This window comes from Alosa sapidissima, chromosome 5, assembly GCF_018492685.1.
Source record: "Alosa sapidissima isolate fAloSap1 chromosome 5, fAloSap1.pri, whole genome shotgun sequence".
NCBI classification, from domain to species: Eukaryota; Metazoa; Chordata; class Actinopteri; order Clupeiformes; family Clupeidae; genus Alosa; species Alosa sapidissima.
In genome coordinates this window covers 32313658-32331946 of record NC_055961.1, presented here as the reverse complement: position 1 = coordinate 32331946, position 18289 = coordinate 32313658, and the positions used below count along the sequence as shown (strand labels likewise).

General features: G+C 44.4%; 2 protein-coding genes across 11 annotated transcripts in view; one reads left to right on the top strand and one right to left on the bottom strand.

The window, feature by feature from the left end:
• The window catches only part of stk36 (serine/threonine kinase 36 (fused homolog, Drosophila)), a 31194-nt gene extending 26166 nt beyond the window's left edge, over positions 1 to 5028 (top strand). Inside the window, exon 22 of the mRNA XM_042093121.1 lies at positions 4539 to 5028. The gene's annotated coding sequence lies outside the window, so the exon portion shown is untranslated. The remainder of the gene's footprint in view (positions 1 to 4538) is intronic.
• Positions 1337 to 18289, bottom strand: part of phldb1a (pleckstrin homology-like domain, family B, member 1a) — a 44468-nt gene continuing 27515 nt past the window's right edge. For 5 of the 10 annotated variants that reach the window (XM_042093111.1, XM_042093113.1, XM_042093112.1 and 2 more), the window contains 19 exons: positions 15652 to 15897; positions 14928 to 15074; positions 14584 to 14721; positions 13731 to 13859; positions 12762 to 12917; positions 12356 to 12466; positions 12064 to 12153; positions 11709 to 11837; positions 10661 to 10786; positions 10145 to 10300; positions 9492 to 9635; positions 9110 to 9232; positions 8845 to 8944; positions 7358 to 7646; positions 6713 to 6803; positions 5749 to 5895; positions 4528 to 4747; positions 3266 to 3351; positions 1337 to 3104 (listed from right to left, as the gene is read on the bottom strand). In XM_042093111.1, coding sequence (XP_041949045.1) covers positions 2964 to 3104; positions 3266 to 3351; positions 4528 to 4747; positions 5749 to 5895; positions 6713 to 6803; positions 7358 to 7646; positions 8845 to 8944; positions 9110 to 9232; positions 9492 to 9635; positions 10145 to 10300; positions 10661 to 10786; positions 11709 to 11837; positions 12064 to 12153; positions 12356 to 12466; positions 12762 to 12917; positions 13731 to 13859; positions 14584 to 14721; positions 14928 to 15074; positions 15652 to 15897 — 2769 coding nt within the window. In that variant the 3' untranslated portion in view covers positions 1337 to 2963. The remainder of the gene's footprint in view (positions 3105 to 3265; positions 3352 to 4527; positions 4748 to 5748; positions 5896 to 6712; positions 6804 to 7357; positions 7647 to 8844; positions 8945 to 9109; positions 9233 to 9491; positions 9636 to 10144; positions 10301 to 10660; positions 10787 to 11708; positions 11838 to 12063; positions 12154 to 12355; positions 12467 to 12761; positions 12918 to 13730; positions 13860 to 14583; positions 14722 to 14927; positions 15075 to 15651; positions 15898 to 18289) is intronic. The other 5 variants (XM_042093114.1, XM_042093115.1, XM_042093116.1 and 2 more) reach the window with 5 other exon arrangements.

Below are 18289 nucleotides of genomic sequence, written 5' to 3'. Positions count from 1 at the left end.
GGATCATGCGTCCCCGAAGACATTGGCCATTTGTTGTCCTAAAAGTCAACGACATCAGTCTGTTTAATACTGTACTTAACTATAATTAAGTTATTTGTAAATCCAAAGAGAAATTTGAATAACTGGTGGACTTGTGATATAATGGAAATTAGGAATATAATCCTGAGTTTGTATAACTTTTTAAATTACTAAATGGAATATAATGCTGTCGCTTGTGCGTCTCACAAATCGCGCACATTGTTTTAAATAGCCCAAGATGCGTAATTATAACATACGGAAAGTTTCCGAATCAGAAAAGACTACTGGCTTTGGGAATTCCATGTAAACAAATTAATTACATTGTGAGAAGTAGGATACCTATTTTGGCAAAGGCTGTCATCTTCTGGACACGCGTGGGACTGCAGTTATTTTTTTGGGAATGGGACAGGCATGGACTATCAAAGCTATGTAGAACTTTATAAAGTTAATTTTCGCCTGTATCACGCCAACAATAACGTTATGTTTGGTGTAACGAGGTCTGTTGGTGTGAAGATTTAAACTACACGGAGACAACTGAATGGTTTTAACAGGTGCCTCACTTGTATGCGTTTAACTACTACTGCTAAGCACTTTTGTCAGTTGCAGCAGCCATAAAAAATCGAAAGGATATCTAAAGCCCTCTATCTGAATAATTGAACACCTAAGTGTCAATCTTAAATTCATATTTAACTTTCTCTGCTGAGGTGCTTGGCTGATTTAAATGTCAAAGCGGACTGTTTTCTGTTTATCATCCTCGTCACACGGCACAGAGAGCACCATTAGCGTCGTCTTGATAGGAAGTCCTTACACTCACTCTGCCTCACCTTTAAACTTGGAGATAAGAGCAACAGCAGAATTATTTACGCGGCTGGGGGTTAATAATCCCCTTTTATTATCATAAATATTGTATAAAGCTGTCAAAACATCACGTCTAAGTATATGAAAAGCGATGTCTGACTACTAATGTGCTGCACAGGTACATTTCCAACTAGAGGGGGATCAAAATAGGTAGGCTACATTCACATTACGTGCGAGTGTCTGTGTCTGTATGCATGGAGATGTCTTTATCAAAAAGCATGCCCAACATGTTTTTATGAGATTAATGAGGCTTGGTATGACAGACTGAGGGAGCATCCATGTCACTCATGAAACCTGTACCGAGGAAATAGGCTTGCCTGCCACCTAAGTGCACTTAGTGGATATTTAAGCACCAGCGAAGGTTCATTTATGATTCTTGGCACTTTCGCACATTTTGAACACTTCTCATCATTCAAGTATGAAAGAAGAGTTGAAAAGTATTTAAATAAACAGATTCAGGTGACTCTTTTCATGACACTCTTTATTTGGCCCAGAGGTTTATGTCAATAATAATCTGTTTCCAGTGAAAAGTAACAGACATGTATATGGTTAGTAACTACAGAAGTCCATATATAGTTGTTATATGTATTGAATTAAGAGGAAATGTTGCAATGTAAATAAAAAAATCAATATTTCTCATGTATATTAACAAGAGTACTGGTGTTCGGCCTGTTTGCAAACAGCGTAAGCCAAAATAATGAAAAGTATAAGAAAGGCACGTGTCATCACCACAGTAGTGCTCAGCATCTTGTCATCAGTCTATTTTTTCCGTATATGGTATAGTATGTGGCTAATGGATATGACAGATTAGTGCGGCAGATTATGGATCGTCAATGTCATCTCTATATATGTGAAGGGTCCAAGCAGTCATATAGTGTACCCACAATGTAATATTAAAGAATCACAATATTTTAAGTATTTCCCTAGTATAAAACCATTACATTCAGATGTACAAAAGCAATGAAAAGATTTTAATTTGAGATGGACCAGAGTACAAACATAAATATGAAATGTATATGACATTATGATAAAAGCTTATTTGTCTCTTTGTTATATCAAAAACAATCTAATAACAGATTTAAATAAATCTTCATGTTTTCTTTTAAAACTGAGCAGCATAATATGAAATCTACTCTTTTCAATATTTCTATACATGCTAAGGTAATGGGCAATTTGTTGACATAATATACTCTCTTAAGCATGGACAGGCCTTGTCCCAGCTATCTTTCAGTTCATGTCAACTCTGGTGGTTTGAACTCATAATAAACCTATGGATGTCCTGTAAACCTATATAAAAGGTGTCTACAAGCTAAGTTTGCAGTTACTAAAATAAAATAAAAAATAGCAAGAAAAGCTTTTTCTTAATCTTAGACCTTTGGAAAAGTTTCATTGGTCATATTTACAGCAAACAGTCAGAAATATCTGTACATAAAAATCTCCCTTTAAAGATCCCAAGGCAGTAAAGTGAAAATGCTGGTGTAGAACTTATAAAAATGAACTGGCAAATACATGTGGGTGAATAGGAATTCACGAGGGGAACAGTTACCTCAGTATTCGCCACTCAGCCTCCCTGTTAAACGGAGTGAGTGGACGTGTGGAGACTGCTTCAACTGACCGCTGGGCAGTGGCGTGGCGAAAGGGACAGCCACCCCGACAGCATCCGAGCACCATTCATTTATTCATGCATTAATGTGAAATGCAACCAACGAAATACACTCCAGGAGATGCAGACTACACGTTTTTAACGCACAAAAATCATACAAGTCAGTAAGTACACAAAGGAATCTCCCCGATGATTCTTTCTTACGATGAAAAAAAAAGAAGTAATTTCCTTTTATATGAGTACAAAGTGAGCATCTCTTCGAGCTCTTAGCAGTTTTGTTTTTGTCTTAGCAGCTGGTGGCGTGTGTGGCGCCCATGCCCACATTTCCACACCAGCTGAGACAGGGTGGGAGTGTGAGCGCCAGACTGAGGGAGCATCGGAGACTCCCCATGTCCCCTCAGTGCTGCCCCCGCGGTGCCCGACCAGACCCGACCACTCTCTCTCGCTCTTCACTTAAGCGACCCTCCGTGGGCACTGAACTCGCTCAGGTCATAAACTGCGTGTAGCCCTCGGCCCCGGTCACTATGACGTCCATCCAAATGCGCATGGCCTCAGCCGAGGGAGCCACCATGAAGTAGAGGCGGTCGTGAGTCTTGACGCAGAACGTCAGGGAAGGATTCGGGCTCTAAGAGAATGGGAGTAAGTGAGAGAAACACATGGAGGAGGTGAAAGTCATTTTATAAACAATTTCAATGTGTTAGTTTTTCCTAGATGTTAACACAATCAGCTAAATAAGTTGACATGGTTGTTAAGTCTAATCACTTGATTAAGAGACACATGTTGTACCTTGGTAGCACTACGAAGATGATCATAGTAAACTTCCTCGATTGCCTGGAAGTAGATGACTCCCTTCAGCTTGGTCTCATGTTTGTCTGTTGATGGAGAACATGAACACAGAGTAATTTGTGTGCATATTAACAATTAAAAGATTAATTATTATAATACAATAAAATTAAAATTAAATTAAAAATATGCAATTAGGAAAACATTATCACTATAAAATATAATTATGGGTCACTTGTATATAAATGTCTAATAAGTGGAACTCATGGGAAATCACTTTTATATAAGCACTGAAGGCTCTGGAACCACACCATAAACCACGGCTCTCTGTTGATATCCTTCATTCCATTAGCCTTGCTTTAACGCAAAGCAAAATGCTCATCTGTTCAAATTCATTAACTCCACCAGTGGTGGTTCACTATAAACACTGTGCCCGGGGTAAAATGTCTCAGTGCATGTGCCGCATCCCTCGTCTTTCCGAGGCCTCTCCATTTGTTTTTACAATCCTGTCTTTGTTCATTATCTAAATTTGCTTAGTAATGGAATGGGTGTTGTTGTTTATTGGGTTCTTGTTTTTTTTTTTTGTTTTTTTTTTTTTTTTCAGAAGAGGAGTTGTGAGCCTGGTTGTGGTAGTCACGACTGAGCCAGGGGTAAAAACTCCCACCCCCCTTATAAATTCCGTGTTGGAGAAAGTATTGCAGTTTGTTTCATCATCATCATCACTACTAACATGGGGAGTGAGAGGGTGAAAAGGCTACACTCTGAAGCAAAGAGTGAGAAAGAAAGCAAGTGAAAGGAATGAGAGGGCGAATCACACGGCCCCCTTCTTTCTTTTTTTTTTGTCTTGTCTTGCTAAAGAAAGGGGTCAAAGAATTCTCACATCTAAATAGCCCTTCTCAAGAGCAGCTTATTTACAGATGGTATTGGACAATCAAGTGAGATTCAGTCTCTGGTAATTCCTACAACTGAGAACAAAATAAAGAAATAGTCACTAAGAAAAGAAGGGTAAAGCAATTAGTTAAAGTGACAAAATGACCAAATTGAATCATTATCATTATCAATTTCAATTATTTTATCATTATCGCATTTTTTTGAATTAGAAAAATGGGAAATTGTATGATTTGATGGATAGATGGATCCTGTCATGTTGCCAGTGGAAAATCAAATTATCAACAACAAATGACAAGAACAAAAACAAATAACAAATTCAAAGCGCCTACTGTGGAAGGCCATGACTAACGGCCAAATGCTTCTGCTTTTCTCACCTATGTAATAGGAGAAGGTTCTCTTCAGCCGATCGAAGACAAACCAGCGCTTCTTCCAGGACTTGATCTTGCCGCCCATTTTAACAAGATGCCCCTTGCACATCTTTTCGCTCACGATGACATAAGGACAGGTGTCCACGCAGTGGCCAGACGACTCCACATGGGAGCGGAGGTCAAACTCCTCCTTTCTGATTGGCAGATACCGGGTCATCGGACGAGCCTGGAAAGAAAAAAATTGTTGATAACTGTCATTTGAAAAAAATACAGTGCTTCCTACATTATACTAATTGAGATCAAATGAATTTCTATATAATTCTGTATATATTATATTATATTACTTTTACTCTTTATTTACAACTTGTGATGAAACAAATGTTACTGTATAAGTAGTTTAAAAATGTATGTTTCTGTTTCATGTACAGTATCTAGTAAGCGCTGGTGCAAAAACAGACCATATTTGGCTCTGCTCTGTCCATAAAAGCTCAGAATGTATGTTTTTCACCGCTGCCTCGACTCTTTAATTTTTTAAGACCTACTGGGGAAATATTAAAAATATATTCTTCACTGTGGATAATTCAAATGAGGTTTCTGATGGGCAAACAGCAGTGTCCTGCTTTTTTATCTCCTCGTAGGCTGCCTCGCTGGACGCCTTTCTTTCATCTTTCAAGTTCTTTTTTTTCTCTTTTTCTTCCCGCATTCCCTCACTCTTGCCATCCTTCCAAATCCACTCCCTCTCACATCTCTCTCCCAGCCAATTCTTTCTCCATCCTTGTTTTTGTGTTTTTCTATTCAGCATTTCATTTCTTTCACCTCGAGGGCGTCATGCATTTACTCGCTGTGCGTAACAAATGTTCGGCAATCTAAGAGTAGCAGAACCAAATTTGAAGAAAAGAGGCTTCCGACACAATAAAAGGTGCTAAGTTGTGATAGGGCGCGATATCATCTGTTGACTAAAACCTTGGCGCCGACTTTTTGTTCATTTCCCATTTCTAGTTTTTCGGTTCTGAACATGAATTCGTAACACTTACTATCAGTAAAACATAGGTAACGACTTCACAAGCAAAGACAGACCCAGACCAAAAGTTGAAAATGAAAAAAAAAAAAAAAAAGAATAACAACAAAAACACACAGACCGACTTCTGCAATTCTCATTTAAGATTCTGGGACATGCGCATGTCCACAGGGGGCCCGAGACGAGCCGCTCCTCTTTAACCCACTGACCTGAGAGCAGTGTTTCTCCCTCAGCTTCACCTCCTCCTCGACCAGACGCTGCCTGTGCGCCGTCTCCTCCTGCAGCCTCCTCTCCACCTCCTCGCGCCTCCTGCGCTCCTCCTCGAGCATCTGGCGCCGAGCCTGCGCCTCCCTCTCCTGAGAGGCAGAGGAGGAGGCCACGTCGGTGGCAGTCGGCAGAACATTAGCTAAACACACACTGGGCTAATTGGGTTCATCCACAAACAAATCTTTGCTCTTTGATTTCACACAGTGCGAGCAGAGATTTTGAAGCGGCTATAGAGTGAATGAGTTAAAATATGTTGTTGTTATAGAGATCCTGACACCTAAAACAAGTTAAGATATTTTAAGTGACGTGTTATGGTGAAAGATTCTTTGTTGAGATGGCCACATTTTTTTTGTGTGTTAAAATATGTCTATAGAGATTCTGTCACTTGAAGGTGAAAGAAGTACGCTATAGAGGCCACTATGGAAGCCCACATGTGTGTGAATGAGTGACAGGCTTAGGCAGCGTGACAGCTGAGCAGAGTGACAGCTCTGTTCATGGCAGAGTTCCTCAGATTCAAAGAGTCTAAGAGGAAATAATGCCCTCAAGGATATAAAACAGAAGAAAGACACACAGACTCACACTCGCACTACAGATTAGATTATACAGTATATTAAAATCAGAAACGTAGCCATGAAAGTTGATTACAGATTCCTCCATGGCAGATACACAATGAACATTTATAACATGAGAAATGCAGTAAATCAGACTAAAATGCGTTGAAGACGGTTTCCCGTATTTTCAATGTGACCCGGTGGATAACACCTAGTCTCACACTAAAGGCTTTTTTCAATGGAGATTTCCATTGAAGCTGTTTTTTAGTCCAGGCCTAGGCTTAATCCCTTGTAGGGGGATCGGGCTGTGTGTGCGTGTGTATGTGTGTGTGTGTGCGTGTGTGTGGTTACGTACTCTGCTCTCCACCAGTCTGGCCTTCTCCTGCTGCGCCTCCTTCAGCATCTTCTCCATCTCCTCCAGCCTCAGGCCCGCCATGCCGATGCCACTGCGCAGGAACAACACACAAGTTAAACTCACTCACTCACACACACCACACACACACTCACTCATTCAATCTGTCTCTCTCTCTCTCACACACACACACACACTCATACTGTGCACTTAGTGAGTGTGATATCATGTCCACCACTGTCACTTGGCCTTTAAAACAAGAGGTATCTCTCTATATATATATCTCTCTCTCCCTCTCTCTATATCTATCTCTCCCTCTCTATCTCTCTCCTAGCTTGATGACTGTCAGAGCACCTCTAGTGACACGGTGGTTGCGGAATATATAATGTGACAATAGGGCATGTTGTGCATCTGGGCAGAATACAACTTTGAACAGGTGAGCTTTTTGTCTTTGGTTTGTAGAAGTTGTCATGGTAACAGGCAGGGTTGCCTGCTGTCATGAGGAAAAAGACAAAAGAAAAAAGAAAAAAAGCGGGAAGAAAAAAATGTAAGGGGAGGATCAAGCAAGGATGACCCGTTGTCAGGGGAACAGGGCAGAGCGGAATGTTCCCATGGAAACTGTCTCAAAGTTTCTCTGTCTCCTCTCACCTCTCCGGGGAACAGGCAGAGTTGTTGCCCGTGGAGACGCTGGTTTCCACACTGTCGGAGCTCTCCAGGCTGAGGGTGTCAAAAGCCTGCTCTCCGCCGGGAGGCGGGGCCTGGTGGTGGAGGATGGAGTGGTGCACCATGGCAGGGCCGCCGCTGTTGCCAAACGAGGGGAATGACATGTTGAGCTGAGATTGGGAGCCCTGCAGCGCCCCCCAGTGGTTCTGCAGCTCCACTGCAGGTCTCTGCTTCAGCTCCCCCGGACGACCCCTCTGTTCATCCAGCGACTGGCCTGTGATCACAGAGAGAGAGATAGACAGAGAGAAAGAGAGATACGAATGTTATAAATGTCTTCAATACATCCAGATTACCACAGACACCTGACCACAGTATCTGAGTGAGTGAACAGTATCTGGAATCCACAGTAAATGTACTAACTACACTGAAATATTTCTTGGCTGAAAAAAAGCCTGTTTGCATTAGCTGGGTTTCCATTCAACATTTTCATACACATTTTGACCATTCAAATAAGAAATCCTGACACTTTAAATTTGCATTTAATCTTCTAATGTGTATAAAAATTCCATTTGCTGGGGGGGGGGGGGGGGGGGGGGGGGTGGATTAACTCTCGATTTGCATAAATTATAATGCGATTAAAGTTAAAGGGACACCAGGCAACGTTTTCGTGTTAATTAATCATCTTCGTAAGTCGGTATATGGTTAAATGACTCATTACGGGGCGAATGAAGGCTCTCTCGTCCGCCCCTACTGCCTGTAGAAAGAATATCCCACTTGCAAGTTCGGTGTAGCCTACCCGCCGACCGAAGCAGGATCAGTTTACAGCACAGAGGCAGGCTAACGAAACGCTAGAGATTGTTGCAAACGTGTGTATAATGGAAGAGCCGGCGAAGAAGCAGCGAAAACCCTTGACGGAAGACGCAAAGAAAAGGAAAATAGCTTCAGACCGAGCGAGGGGGAGTTTCGTAGAGAAAAAGCATCAGGCTTGCCTGGTGTCCCTTTAATGTATACAGTTTGTTCACATATGTTTATTATTATTATTATTATTATTATTATTATTGTTATTACTTTTGTTTTTGTTTTGTTTTGTTTATTTGTTTGTCTGTAAAGCACTTTGTGCTTAAAAAGTGCTATATAAATGTTATTATATTTTATTTTATTATGTTCGCATTTGTTGCATTTTTACCTACATCTTACTGTAAACGTTGCCCAGACGACCTTATGTTTTGATCCCACAGCTGATCCAAACTTTTCCCTCGATTAGGAGAATGTCCGTTTTTAATTTGCGGAACACAGTGGACAGAAACACACGCAGATGCACATTTTCTTTAGCTGAACTTTCATGAATGTGCATAGAATGAGCTAAATGGAGACCCAGCAATTAATTCTCATCACAGTCTCTTTCTGTAGTCATAATGAAGCAACGAGATACATGAGTCTCTTTGAGTGGTCAAGTCTCTGTAAAGAATCACCTTTGCCTTGCATGGCCAGCTGTCTTTTGGTTTCCAGGTCCAGATGGGTGAGGGAGAGCTCCGACAGCTCCTTGGAGAGGCTGGAGGAATGGCCGAGCATCTGTAGGAAGTCAGAGAAGAGACCAGAGAGGTCAAATCATGACAAATGCACATCCAGCAGCCACAGGGGGCGCCGTGGAGCATAGGGAGTGGTATCAAAGAGAAAACAATATGGACATTCATGGACTGGACTGGACTGGACATTCATGATGATGGAGTGCTTCACCTTTGTTGGCGTCTCCCTCCCCGGCAGGCCAGCCCTGGACTGCGGAGGAGTGGCTGTCCCATTGGTGTTCCCCCGTGTGAGGGTCATCTGTCCCCCCTCTCCGTCAATCTTGCCACGGTACACCTGTGAAGGGAACTACCATCAGTCCAGTCCTTTGGACACATCCCAACCGAGAGACACCTTCGCCATTAATCCACGTCAACCTCTTCAGCCTACTGACCGCAGATATTTCAGCGGGGACAACCAAAATGGCCTCCTCGCTTATCAAATTAAAAAAGTAATTCGTCCAGAGGTGGGAGTGGACAGAGCAACAGAAAAAAAAAACAAGCAGTTGAGCGACAAGCAGTGTGAAGAAAGCTGCGTGTTCACATGGCGTGTTTACCTGCATGGGTCGGCGACCGGAGTGCGACTTAGCCGGTAGAGGGGGAGGGCATGGCTGGCTGGGCTCCCCAGCAGACATTAAGTCCTGGTACCAGTGCTCTAAATCAAGCCTGGGGGCATGAGGCCGGCTCAGCTCAGGCTGGCTCTTTACAGGAGCAGAGTAGCCAGGCAAAGCAGAGAGGAGGAAAGGATGAGAGGAGGGAGAGAAAGGAACAGTGGAGCAGAGAGAAGAATAAAAGGAGGAAAAGAAGTTATTGGAAGAGTTGAAGTGATATCAGCCATTTCTCAAGCAAATATTACCAGATGTATCCAGTTCATTAACACAAGATTAAATGAACACCATACTCACTGTAATATCTAAACAAACCTAATGCACACACACACCATGCACATAAACAACACTGATACAGTTAAAGCATAACGTATAAATTATGAGTAAAACAAAACAAGATAAAAAGAGCTAAAACGAAACAAGGAAAACAGGTGCATGCAGTTTTACAGTAATCGAGGCCAACTGGTCTCAACTTCATCGACCTGATGCCTCCTCAGAATCTAACCAAAGACTACTACGGACGCTCAACGGACATCCGACAGTCATGCATGGAGGACATCACACGTCAGCACTACTACCATGCTAGAGCGAAAGGTATTCACCTCGGACGCAAGAGAGCGGGACGAGCCATACAGCGACCTGTAGCTGGTGGGAGGGGGCTCGGGGACTAACTGTTGGAATGACTGGATGGGAGACGTGGGGGAGGGGTCCACCTTAGGCATCCCGTAGAGCTCGTTTAACTGACCGACAGTAATGTACTGATCCCCAACCAAACAGGCCAGCGAGAGCAGACATACGGGATGGACAGATGAGGAGGGCCGGAGCAGGAGAAGCAGGTGGGGAGGAGAGAAGGAGCATTGGTCAAGGGGAAAGTGACCACACTGTAGGTCCAGTCAATAAAGCATTTACAGTAATGAAGCAGGATCAGACAAGGAATAAGTGTATCCAACAGATGAAAATGCATGAAAAAGATAGATAAATAGATAGATAGATAGATAGATAGATAGATAGACAGATAGACAGATAGATAGATTGAGAGATAGAGAGAGAGAAGATGAAGTGAGGGAATCAGCTGACAGACAAAAGCACCGACAGAGAGAGAGAGAGAGAGCAAGTACCTCGCGAGGGGAGTCTGGAATTAGAGGGAGAGCAGAGGAGTAGCTTAGGGGTGCAGAGGAGGTAGTGTGGGTCTGGACACAACTGGCCCCATACATCTTATAGACATCAGAAAGCCTCAGATACTCCTGACAGCATCCAAATCACATGGACATGGACACACACACACACACACACACACAAGGAAGAGAGGAAATTAAAGGCCACTCTCTCAACCCCAAAAGACACACTCACACACATATGCATAGATGTGCAACGTGCAACAAATAGATTAGGCATCTTCATTTAACACTATATTGTAATTATTAATATTAATACTTTCTACGGTGTTCTTTTATGACCACAACGTCCAAGACTCAGTTTTCAGTGCAATGGCAAAGCATGAACACAACACACATGTGAGCATTCACAACATCAAAGTGATACCAATGTAAAAAACACAGCACAGGAACTAGCAGGACAAACCCCATTGCAAATGCCCTGAGGAGAATTTACATGGAGAGCAAAAACAAAGGAGAACACACACACACACACACACACACACACACACACACACACACACACACACACACACACACACACACACACACACACACACACACACACACACTCAGACGCCTCAGTCAAGATGATGACTTTGCCAGACAAATCAAGAAGCAGTATGTGCATGCATGCAGCTCGCAATCCTGCCTGAAAGGCTTCTAGCCAAAACAAACATAACAAATCTTTTGCTACGTTGCAACTGGAAATAACAACCCAAAACCAAAACAGAACAAAAGAAAAGCTTTGTCAAAACCACAACAGAAGTGCAACTCCACTGCTTTTACCACAACAGACACACCACCATACACCATGCTGTGATGTTTTTGATGAGACAACTTCGCAGTTCACACTGATCAAACACCATGCTTCGCTTTGGGAACTTCAGGCCTTTAAAAACTGATCCGGGATCAATTCATTCAATCCAAAAGTTTTCCCCACACAACTCCAAAGCCTGGTCTGAGATCAGTTGTTAAGGGCCCACGAGCAGTGGCAAGTGAGAGTGTTTACCTCCTGGGGCCTGAGAGGATTTATGTGAGGGGAAAGGCTCTGACAGTAGGGCGCAGGAGGGTGGCCGAGGGGCTGCGGCTGGGGAAAGACCTCTTCTACGAGGTCAGGCTCGCTGATATGAAGCACTTCCTGTGTCAAAAGTGCGTTGGGGTTTTAAAAAGTCAGACACGTCAGTGTTATGCGCTTTGCCCTTTGTTGGATAGCCACCAGTGTACACACACACACTCACACACACACACACACACACACACACACACACACACACACACACACACACACACACAGGCAGAGGACCATAAATACACAGAGGTGGTGGAAGAATGGGAACAGGTGGTGTTGATAAAAAGAGTCTCACCTCCTTCATGGTGCTGGAGGGCTTTGGGAAAGTTCTCCCTCCGGTCAGGTCATGATAGCGCTTCTCTATGCTCGACAGCTGCTCTCTCTCCTGCAAACGCGCACAAAACAAAACGTAATAAGCACTTACAGAAGTAATGATGAGCTTGTAGATTGTTTTACTATGTATAAAACACAATGGAAATCTTGGGGATAAACCAGGGGATCTTTCCGTGACCCTGGAGAGGGAGACTGACAGATGGGTTGATGAGTGTTGGAAAGATTCGTCTGTTTTATGTGCGGCTGGAACCAACCTTCTGGAGCATCTGCAGCGCCAGCGTTCGGTCCTTGGCCATCCTCTCGCATTCCTGCGCAGCCTGCAGGCCCAGCTGGTTGGCCTGCATCTCCAGTGCAGCCATCCTCTCCTGACACACACACACACACACACACACACACACACACACACACACACACACACACACACACACACACACACACACACACACACACACACACGGGAGACGCAGCTTCAGATACCACATACACATTTACTCAAACTTTCCTTTAACACTGGCTTGATGACTTCTGGGTGATATTAGAGCTGTTGTGGAATAATAGTGGTATGGAGAGGCCATGGGAGTCCTGTCTACAGCATGGGGCTGGCGCTGTCTTCAAGAATGTTCTGTTCTGTTTGGCTCGTGGGCTGGCTCGTGCGCTCACCTTCCTCTTGGCCACGCTGCGGTGGTAGTCGGCCTTCTCCTGCAGCAGCTGGCGGCTGACCGTCTCCTTCTCCTCCTCCAAGCCGCTCTCGCGCTCCAGCTGACGGAACTCCAGGTCCTCAAAGCGCTTGGACCCTGACTCCAGAGCCTCCGCTTTCTGAGCACGCGCCAGGGCCAAAGCACAGCACAGCAGTGGACGGACGGACATACAGACAGACACACACAGACATACAGACCAACAGGCAGGCACACAGACACAAACAGGTTCACAGACAAAAAAACTACAAATGTACAACACAGCCCCTTAAATTATTTCAGATTCAGGAAACTTCCAGAAGGGGCGAAATAAGGATTAGCTTGTATTAATGGGTTAGTGAGCTGTTATATTGTTATTTTAATAGATGTAACAAATGGGATTTCAAAAAGAAAGAAAATTGTTTTTTGTAAAAAACAACAGAAAAGACCATAAAGTGCCACACTGACACACACCAAGCTCATGCAAAGAGCACAGACAACAATCCCTATTAGCTCCCAGAGGCCACAGCAGCACCCCAAAGCATTCATAAGTCCACTAATTGACATATGATACACGCTAATACTCCATTCTAAGAAAAGATTCAACAGGCAGAGAGACAGAGAGACTACGAGGAAGGCTATAAAGGAACTAGGACATAGCAGAGGTTTTGTTTTTTCACAACCAAACTACGATGCAAGTCATTTAGTTTTTTACACAAAGTTTTAATCCCGGAAGACGGAAGAATTCCTGAGGTTCTCTGAGCAGTTCTTTTTTGCTATTTTGTGTGTGTGTCTATTTTGTGTGTGTGTGTCTATTTTGTGTGTGTGTGTGTGTGTGTGTGTGTGTGTATGTATGTGTGTGTGTGTGTGTGTATGTGTGTGTGTGTTTAAAGCATCTCTAAGCACAATGTACGCAGTAGGGCTGGTGACTGGTGAGGACTGAAGACTGACTGACCCTTGTCAGCTGTTCCTGTAACTGCTCCCTCAGGGACTCTGGGCACTTATCAAGCTGGCTCTTCAGCTCATTGTACCCAGCCCGCAGCCTCTCCAGGATGTCCCGCTCGGCCGACACATTAGCCCTCCCCTACAAAAAATGCACACACACGCACGCACGCACACACACACACACACGTGCATACACCATACACAAACAGGAACAACGTACAGTCCCAGGGTAGGAACGAGGGGGAGGGGTGCACACACACACACACAAACACACACAACACACACTGCTCAAATCCAAGCCATGCGGACGTTTCCGTGTTACGTGTATTAGTAAAGCTCAATTGTGGGGAGGATAGTCAGATATTTGTGTCCGCTAAATGAAGACATTGTAGGTCTAAAATGGTGAGAAACATAGAAAACATTCACAGAGTGCAATCATCTAAAAAAAACTAAACTACGCTGTGATTTAACCAGAATATAAAGTGAACCAGAATAAGTGGATAATATGCACTACAATAGGATAACATTTTTTCTCAAATCATGCCAGTATGAAGATTTGACACCAATGCCAACTAAATAAAAGGCACTAAAGTCATCAGAAACAGTCATAAACACCAAGCTCAAGTGACTTCAAATCTTATCACCAGCAGTTCCCTGTAGCAAACACAGTTCCCAGTGTGAACAGTCTTTCTAATGAGTGAGTTAGCAGCGTGAGTGTTAGAAGTAGGAAAGCAGATTAAAGGCTGAAATAAAACAACAGAAAAATACTAAAGAGAACAAAGCATAACAAAGCATAACTGGACCAACCGATGGCGAAAGAGTGAGGAGACAAGAGGAGTGGACAGTGTGACAGTGAGCGGTACCTTGTCTTTCTCCCTCTGGGTGGCGCTGTCTAGTTCACTGAGCTTGTACTGCAGCTGGTTAATGATCTCAAACTCCGCCTCCACCTGATCAAGCTCCGCCCTCCGCTCACCCTGTAGCAGGGCCCGCTCCATTTCAGCCTAGTGCAACACCACAGAAAAAAACAATGTGTACTATAAACATATTCTGCCATTATAATAACAGGAATGCAGACTTATTTACCAGATTATCTAGTTTGCAGGCAGCCAACACATGCCAAGTACATTGGCAAAAAGCACCTTAGTCTTAGAATGTATAACTTCAATGTAAATTGATATATTAGTCGGTGATGATTGGCCAAACTCACCTCCTGCCTGGACTCTTGAAGTTGTTGCTCCAGCTCAGTCACGCGAGCCTTGAGCTCGTCCACTCGGGCCAGAATGCGGACGCGCTCCTCCTCCAGATAGGGCAGCTCCTGCTGAGAGGCCACACCTGTCCGACCAGAGTCCTCGTGCTGTGAGGGGACCAGCGGGGGAGAGGTGTTAAGTTGGTCAGTAGTACTAGACCGGCTGCAGAACAGTTAGAATAGTATAATGTTTGCTTGTGTCAAAGTGAGTGAGAAAATGTGTGTGTGCGTACATGGATGTGTCTGTGTGTGTGTGTGTGAGTAAAAGAACGAGGGTGTGTGTGTGAGTGTGTGAGTAAAAGAACGAGGGTGTGTGTGTGTGTGTGTGTGTGTGTGTGTGTGTGTGTGTGTGTGTGTGTGTGTGTGTGTGTGTGAGTAAAAGAACGAGGGTGTGTGTGTGTTTGTGTGTGTGTGAGTTAAAGAACGAGGGTGTGTGTGTGTGTGTGTGTGTGTGTGTGTGTGTGTGTGTGTGTGTGTGTGTGTGAGTAAAAGAACGAGGGTGTGTGTGTTTGTGTGTGTGTGTGTGTGTGTGTGAGTAAAAGAACGAGGGTGTGTGTGTGTTTGTGTGTGTGTGAGTGTGTGAGTAAAAGAACGAGGGTGTGTGTGTGTGTGTGTGTGTGTGTGTGTGTGTGTGTGTGTGTGTGTGTGTGTGTGTGTGTGTGTGTCCGTATGTGCCCTCTCTTACATCCTGGTGCTGGCTCTCGGTGCTGCTGCACTCCTCGGTGAAGTTCTCCTCGTCACTCTCCCTCTGCCTCTGGCCCCGCCCCTGCTGGGAGGCCCCGCCTGCAGGGTCAGCTCCGGGGCGCTGGACGGCCCCCTCCTCCATCCCAGGGAAGAGGCCCGTCTTGCCCACCTCGCCGGCTGGACAGGGGCCGTCGCCCTTGTTGTACTCCGCACACAAACTCAGGATCGTCTCTAACCTCTGTCTCTCCTGATCACACACACACACACACACACACACACACACACACACACATCACAAAGTGATTGAGACAATCTGTGTCAGTTATATGACAAACAATGCAACAATGTAAGGTGTTTGTAGTATACAGCATCCAAATAGTAGGAGACGTGAGTGAGATAAACATGAGGCCTCTGTGGTCCAGTCTGAATGGGTGGAGAGGCCCAGTGAGCTGCCATGCTGTCACAGAGGGTTCAGGTACTGCAATGGGCCCCCGCGTGCCCGTGTCGCACTCTCAGCTGGCCGCAATCTGACACCTGGAGAGCTGACAAAATAAGCATGCGTGCGTGCGTGCCCCATTCAACCCACCAGGGTCACGGAACCACATCTGACGAGCACAAGCCAACTCTATTGCCATAGACTCACCAAAACACACACACACACACACACACATGCAGACACACAAGTGAGACACTCCCACACATACCCCAGTTCAAACACATATGAAAGACACCCGGTCTATAGCAGCAGCTGCTGGAAGCCTTTCCCTCTCACGAGCCCCCCCCCCCAGCCCAATATTCTCCATAGACCCCTCCTGATTTTACAACCCACCCCCCCATCCACTGACCCCTACTGACCTCTCACCTCCTCTCTCCAACTGTTCCTGCCATTCAGGGCCTCATGGGACGTGAAGACAGGCCGAAATTGCTGAGTATCAGCACCGTTCCCAAACGGACGGGGCTTGTCATACGCACACAGCTGACAATTACCGAGCCAGAGCGTCCAAGTCAAATGACGGCAGCTTATCATTGCATGATGCCGACCAAAATAACACGGCCTTGTGGTGTAGCCGTACGGGAGGAACAGTGGTGCGTTGATGGGGTACATGAGACTGGACGAATGGAGCGCGGTAAATAAAGTAAGTCAAAGGGATCAGCTGGCTATTTACACGTGTATAATTAACCACCAGACGTGCTCCCAGCTCCTCTGATTAGGTCAGATCAACTGAACAACGTTTTAATATTCAAACAGCATGGACAGACAACTCTATCTCAGCAAGCAGGCAGAATACATGGCTCTGTACAGTGGCTGTCCAGGGTGCTTTGGTGTCATAGGGCAATGATGGTGTGATACCCTTACATCTTCCGTGCAGTCAGAATGAAGAGGGAACAAATGTGGTTTTCAACTAAACTGATTTCAAAACTAAGGTAAGGCAAATTACGTCAACTCTCAGGTGAAAGCAGTATTAGGCTACTAAGCTACTCAGACAACAGGCAGGTGACAAAACAAATTCTACAGCCACAGCCTTGTTCCACAGCCTTGCACAAATAAAGTTTCACTGAATTTGTCTCTCAGTTATTCTGTTCAAGATATTCTGTACACAAAAGTACATACCCACTCAATGTCCTGACCAGCTCTTGATGACAGCTGAAGACTTTGCCATGAAAGGATCCTTAATGGCACAATCTGGGTCAATTTCCTCTTTTGGAGCCCTCACACGGAATTACATGACAGACAGACAGAGAATGTTTCTATCCCAGGCCTGGGAAGCGGTGAAGCGGTGAAGTGAGCGAGTCATCCCAGGCGGCCCGGGTATGGAGGGGGAGCAGGCTGTAGGCATGCAAACACTCTAAACAAACAGATGGACAAACACTAGGCTCCAGCCCACTCCCCATGCCACACAGGCCAGGCAACACCGGGGGTGGGCAGCAGGAGGGACTGACCAGCACACACACAAAAGGCTGTCTCGGAAGACTTATAGCCCCTACAAGCCCCAAACAACAAACAAAATCACTGATCTGAACCAAAAATGAATAGATAAATAGATAGACAGATAGATGATTGTCACTAAACAAGTACAGTGAGATGCCATTAAAAGCAAGCCTTTAGATGCCTAGATATGACCTTTAAAAGTAATCTATCTATCTAAATAGAATTGTGACAAGCTGAAAGTACCCTGTCACATCACAGGTTAATGTTCCAGGCTCCCATGAATGAATGGCGGCAAATGAGGGTGTGGTGCTGTGTTTAATTAGTTACTGTCACTGTAGCTTTGAGTTTTTAGGTCAGAGGAATCTGGCTCAGTTTCACAGTGTTTTTGTAGCTGTCTAATAAAAAAATAGACTAAATATCTAGACCACAGATAAAAATGTAGACAAAATATTTAGACCACAGATATATGACCAAATGAGAGATAAACTGTATAAATTCTGATGAGAAGGATAGCATCTGAGACATTCATAGTAACAACAGTAGAGGCACTAGGCAAAAAGAGAAAGAAATAAAGGCTATGAAATGTGAAATATGTAAGAATCTGTAATGGAAAACAGCTACATATGTCTTGTCTGATTCTTTTCCACATGTTGTCCATATTTTCCACCACTTGTTCTACAGCCCCATCAAATAAGGTTAGCTTGCCCCC